General features: G+C 50.6%; 1 protein-coding gene across 2 annotated transcripts in view; it reads left to right on the top strand.

Moving 5' to 3' along the window:
• Nucleotides 1–1,728: 1,728 nt before the first annotated feature.
• The window catches only part of LOC137300009 (tonsoku-like protein), a 343,926-nt gene continuing 339,654 nt past the window's right edge, over nucleotides 1,729–6,000 (top strand). For both annotated transcript variants that reach the window (XM_067969102.1, XM_067969095.1), the window contains exon 1: nucleotides 1,729–2,116. In XM_067969102.1, coding sequence (XP_067825203.1) covers nucleotides 1,912–2,116 — 205 coding nt within the window. In that variant the 5' untranslated portion in view covers nucleotides 1,729–1,911. The remainder of the gene's footprint in view (nucleotides 2,117–6,000) is intronic.

The following is a 6,000-nucleotide window of genomic DNA, read 5'->3' as shown; positions in this document are numbered from 1 at the left end:
CTCGGGGAGTGTGTTAATATTTACAGGGGGTCTCTGGGAGTGTGTTAATATTTACAGGGGGTCTCGGGGAGTGAGTTAATATTTACAGGGGGTCTCGGGGAGTGTGTTAATATTTACAGGGGGTCTCTGGGAGTGTGTTAATATTTACAGGGGGTCTCGGGGAGTGAGTTAATATTTACAGGGGGTCTCGGGGAGTGTGTTAATATTTACAGGGGGTCTCGGGGAGTGTGTTAATATTTACAGGGGGTCTCGGGGAGTGTGTTAATATTTACAGGGGGTCTCGGGGAGTGTGTTAATATTTACAGGGGGTCTCGGGGAGTGTGTTAATATTTACAGGGGGTCTCGGGGAGTGTGTTAATATTTACAGGGGGTCTCGGGGAGTGTGTTAATATTTACAGGGGGTCTCGGGGAGTGTGTTAATATTTACAGGGGGTCTCTGGGAGTGTGTTAATATATACAGGGGGTCTCTGGGGTGTGTGTTAATATTTACAGGGGGTCTCGGGGAGTGTGTTAATATTTACAGGGGGTCTCGGGGAGTGTGTTAATATTTACAGGGGGTCTCGGGGAGTGTGTTAATATTTACAGGGGGTCTCGGGGAGTGTGTTAATATTTACAGGGGGTCTCTGGGAGTGTGTTAATATTTACAGGGGGTCTCTGGGAGTGTGTTAATATTTACAGGGGGTCTCGGGGAGTGTGTTAATATTTACAGGGGGTCTCTGGGAGTGTGTTAATATTTACAGGGGGTCTCGGGGAGTGAGTTAATATTTACAGGGGGTCTCGGGGAGTGTGTTAATATTTACAGGGGGTCTCTGGGAGTGTGTTAATATTTACAGGGGGTCTCGGGGAGTGAGTTAATATTTACAGGGGGTCTCGGGGAGTGTGTTAATATTTACAGGGGGTCTCGGGGAGTGTGTTAATATTTACAGGGGGTCTCGGGGAGTGTGTTAATATTTACAGGGGGTCTCGGGGAGTGTGTTAATATTTACAGGGGGTCTCGGGGAGTGTGTTAATATTTACAGGGGGTCTCGGGGAGTGTGTTAATATTTACAGGGGGTCTCGGGGAGTGTGTTAATATTTACAGGGGGTCTCGGGGAGTGTGTTAATATTTACAGGGGGTCTCTGGGAGTGTGTTAATATATACAGGGGGTCTCTGGGGTGTGTGTTAATATTTACAGGGGGTCTCGGGGAGTGTGTTAATATTTACAGGGGGTCTCGGGGAGTGTGTTAATATTTACAGGGGGTCTCGGGGAGTGTGTTAATATTTACAGGGGGTCTCTGGGAGTGTGTTAATATTTACAGGGGGTCTCTGGGAGTGTGTTAATATTTACGGAATACTCTCAGACAGAAGGTGAGGGATGGATCAGGCTGAGGATCCACATTTCCGAACATTGCTCCAGACCCCCGGGTCTCCCCATGAATCAGACCAGGGGGGGAAACCTCTCCAGTGAAACATCTTCCTGTTCACAATTCGCACAGACTGGAGCATCTCCTCCCGCGGATCGTCGATCACCTCAATGCCCAGGTTCGACAGTCGGAACTCTCTGATCTTTCCTCTCTCTGGGAACTCAGCTCCCCTCCCCTCCCCTCTGCTCCCCTCCTCTCTCTCCTCCCTCTCTCCTCCCCTCCCTCTCTCCTCTCCCCTCCCCTCCCTCTCTCCTCTCCCCTCCCCTCCCTCTCTCCTCTCCCCTACCCTCCCTCTCGCCCCTCCCTCTCTCCCCTCTCCTCTCCTCTCCCCTACCCTCCCTCTCTCCTCCTCTCCTCCCCTCTCTCCTCCTCTCCTCCCCTCTCCCCTACCCTCCCTCTCTCCTCCTCTCCTCCCCTCCCTCCTCCCCTCTCTCCCCCCTCCTCTCCCCCCTCCCTCTCTCCTCCCCTCTCCCCTCCCCTCCCTCTGGTGGACCCTCCATCACCAACATGGCCTCTTGCTTTCCTTCAGTGGACACTCCGTGTGCCAAGACGGGAGGGGTTGGGGATCTCCATCCCGCGCCGCCATGTCTTGCGACTCGACTCATCCGAAGTGAGAAGCTCCGCCGGCCGGGGAGGGAGGGAGATCCCCACCCACGGGCTCCGAGACACCGCCCCAGGACCCCCGCAATGAGCGACCCCCAGGAGATCCTCCGTGAGTACAAGAGAGTGAGGGAATGAGTGATCAGAGAGTGAGGGAATGGGTGATCAGAGAGAGGGAATGAGTGATCAGAGAGTGAGGGAATGGGTGATCAGAGAGTGAGGGAATGGGTGATCAGAGAGAGGGAATGAGTGATCAGAGAATGAGGGAATGGGTGATCAGAGAGAGGGAATGAGTGATCAGAGAGTGAGGGAATGAGTGATCAGAGAGTGAGGGAATGGGTGATCAGAGAGAGGGAATGGGTGATCAGAGAGTGAGGGAATGGGTGATCAGAGAGAGAGGGAATGAGTGATCAGAGAGTGAGGGAATGAGTGATCAGAGAGAGGGAATGGGTGATCAGAGAGTGAGGGAATGGGTGATCAGAGAGTGAGGGAATGAGTGATCAGAGAGTGAGGGAATGGGTGATCAGAGAGAGGGAATGAGTGATCAGAGAATGAGGGAATGGGTGATCAGAGAGAGGGAATGAGTGATCAGAGAGTGAGGGAATGAGTGATCAGAGAGTGAGGGAATGGGTGATCAGAGAGAGGGAATGAGTGATCAGAGAATGAGGGAATGGGTGATCAGAGAGAGGGAATGGGTGATCAGAGAGTGAGGGAATGAGTGATCAGAGAGTGAGGGAATGGGTGATCAGAGAGAGAGGGAATGAGTGATCAGAGAGTGAGGGAATGAGTGATCAGAGAGTGAGGGAATGGGTGATCAGAGAGTGAGGGAATGGGTGATCAGAGAGAGAGGGAATGAGTGATCAGAGAGTGAGGGAATGAGTGATCAGAGAGAGAGGGAATGAGTGATCAGAGAGAGAGGGAATGAGTGATCAGAGAGTGAGGGAATGGGTGATCAGAGAGTGAGGGAATGGGTGATCAGAGAGAGGGAATGAGTGATCAGAGAGAGAGGGAATGAGTGATCAGAGAGTGAGGGAATGGGTGATCAGAGAGTGAGGGAATGAGTGATCAGAGAGAGGGAATGAGTGATCAGAGAATGAGGGAATGGGTGATCAGAGAGAGGGAATGAGTGATCAGAGAGAGAGGGAATGGGTGATCAGAGAGAGGGAATGAGTGATCAGAGAGAGAGGGAATGAGTGATCAGAGAGTGAGGGAATGAGTGATCAGAGAGAGGGAATGAGTGATCAGAGAGAGAGGGAATGAGTGATCAGAGAGAGAGGGAATGAGTGATCAGAGAGAGAGGGAATGAGTGATCAGAGAGTGAGGGAATGGGTGATCAGAGAGAGGGAATGAGTGATCAGAGAATGAGGGAATGGGTGATCAGAGAGAGGGAATGAGTGATCAGAGAGAGAGGGAATGGGTGATCAGAGAGAGGGAATGAGTGATCAGAGAGAGAGGGAATGAGTGATCAGAGAGTGAGGGAATGAGTGATCAGAGAGAGGGAATGCGTGATCAGAGAGAGAGGGAATGAGTGATCAGAGAGAGAGGGAATGAGTGATCAGAGAGAGAGGGAATGAGTGATCAGAGAGTGAGGGAATGGGTGATCAGAGAGTGAGGGAATGGGTGATCAGAGAGAGGGAATGAGTGATCAGAGAGAGAGGGAATGAGTGATCAGAGAGTGAGGGAATGGGTGATCAGAGAGTGAGGGAATGGGTGATCAGAGAGAGGGAATGAGTGATCAGAGAATGAGGGAATGGGTGATCAGAGAGAGGGAATGAGTGATCAGAGAATGAGGGAATGGGTGATCAGAGAGAGGGAATGAGTGATCAGAGAGTGAGGGAATGGGTGATCAGAGAGAGGGAATGAGTGATCAGAGAGTGAGGGAATGAGTGATCAGAGAGTGAGGGAATGAGTGATCAGAGAGTGAGGGAATGAGTGATCAGAGAGAGGGAATGAGTGATCAGAGAGTGAGGGAATGGGTGATCAGAGAGAGGGAATGAGTGATCAGAGAGAGAGGGAATGAGTGATCAGAGAGTGAGGGAATGGGTGATCAGAGAGTGAGGGAATGGGTGATCAGAGAGAGAGGGAATGAGTGATCAGAGAGTGAGGGAATGGGTGATCAGAGAGTGAGGGAATGGGTGATCAGAGAGAGGGAATGAGTGATCAGAGAATGAGGGAATGGGTGATCAGAGAGAGGGAATGAGTGATCAGAGAGAGAGGGAATGAGTGATCAGAGAGTGAGGGAATGGGTGATCAGAGAGAGGGAATGAGTGATCAGAGAATGAGGGAATGGGTGATCAGAGAGAGGGAATGAGTGATCAGAGAGAGAGGGAATGAGTGATCAGAGAGTGAGGGAATGGGTGATCAGAGAGAGGGAATGAGTGATCAGAGAGTGAGGGAATGAGTGATCAGAGAGTGAGGGAATGAGTGATCAGAGAGAGGGAATGAGTGATCAGAGAGTGAGGGAATGGGTGATCAGAGAGAGAGGGAATGAGTGATCAGAGAGTGAGGGAATGAGTGATCAGAGAGAGAGGGAATGAGTGATCAGAGAGAGAGGGAATGAGTGATCAGAGAGTGAGGGAATGGGTGATCAGAGAGTGAGGGAATGAGTGATCAGAGAGTGAGGGAATGGGTGATCAGAGAGAGGGAATGAGTGATCAGAGAATGAGGGAATGGGTGATCAGAGAGAGGGAATGAGTGATCAGAGAGAGGGAATGAGTGATCAGAGAGTGAGGGAATGAGTGATCAGAGAGAGGGAATGAGTGATCAGAGAGAGAGGGAATGAGTGATCAGAGAGTGAGGGAATGGGTGATCAGAGAGTGAGGGAATGAGTGATCAGAGAGAGGGAATGAGTGATCAGAGAGTGAGGGAATGGGTGATCAGAGAGTGAGGGAATGAGTGATCAGAGAGAGGGAATGAGTGATCAGAGAGAGAGGGAATGAGTGATCAGAGAGTGAGGGAATGGGTGATCAGAGAGTGAGGGAATGAGTGATCAGAGAGAGAGGGAATGAGTGATCAGAGAGCCAGGGAATGAGTGATCAGAGAGTGAGGGAATGGGTGATCAGAGAGAGGGAATGAGTGATCAGAGAGTGAGGGAATGAGTGATCAGAGAGTGAGGGAATGAGTGATCAGAGAGAGGGAATGAGTGATCAGAGAGTGAGGGAATGGGTGATCAGAGAGTGAGGGAATGGGTGATCAGAGAGAGGGAATGAGTGATCAGAGAGAGGGAATGAGTGATCAGAGAGTGAGGGAATGAGTGATCAGAGAGAGGGAATGAGTGATCAGAGAGTGAGGGAATGGGTGATCAGAGAGAGGGAATGAGTGATCAGAGAGAGGGAATGAGTGATCAGAGAGTGAGGGAATGGGTGATCAGAGAGTGAGGGAATGGGTGATCAGAGAGAGGGAATGAGTGATCAGAGAGAGGGAATGAGTGATCAGAGAGTGAGGGAATGAGTGATCAGAGAGAGGGAATGAGTGATCAGAGAGAGGGAATGGGTGATCAGAGAGTGAGGGAATGGGTGATCAGAGAGTGAGGGAATGGGTGATCAGAGAGTGAGGGAATGAGTGATCAGAGAGAGGGAATGAGTGATCAGAGAGAGGGAATGAGTGATCAGAGAGTGAGGGAATGGGTGATCAGAGAGTGAGGGAATGAGTGATCAGAGAGAGGGAATGAGTGATCAGAGAGCCAGGGAATGAGTGATCAGAGAGAGGGAATGAGTGATCAGAGAGAGGGAATGAGTGATCAGAGAGAGGGAATGAGTGATCAGAGAGAGAGGGAATGAGTGATCAGAGAGTGAGGGAATGAGTGATCAGAGAGAGGGAATGAGTGATCAGAGAGAGAGGGAATGAGTGATCAGAGAGCCAGGGAATGAGTGATCAGAGAGTGAGGGAATGAGTGATCAGAGAGCCAGGGAATGAGTGATCAGAGAGTGAGGGAATGAGTGATCAGAAAGTGAGGGAATGAGTGATCAGAGAGTGAGGGAATGAGTGATCAGAGAG

The sequence above is a fragment of the Heptranchias perlo genome, chromosome 2 (assembly GCF_035084215.1).
Source record: "Heptranchias perlo isolate sHepPer1 chromosome 2, sHepPer1.hap1, whole genome shotgun sequence".
NCBI classification, from domain to species: Eukaryota; Metazoa; Chordata; class Chondrichthyes; order Hexanchiformes; family Hexanchidae; genus Heptranchias; species Heptranchias perlo.
Note: the sequence above shows the minus strand (reverse complement) of the source record. Positions and strands in the feature narration are given on the sequence as shown.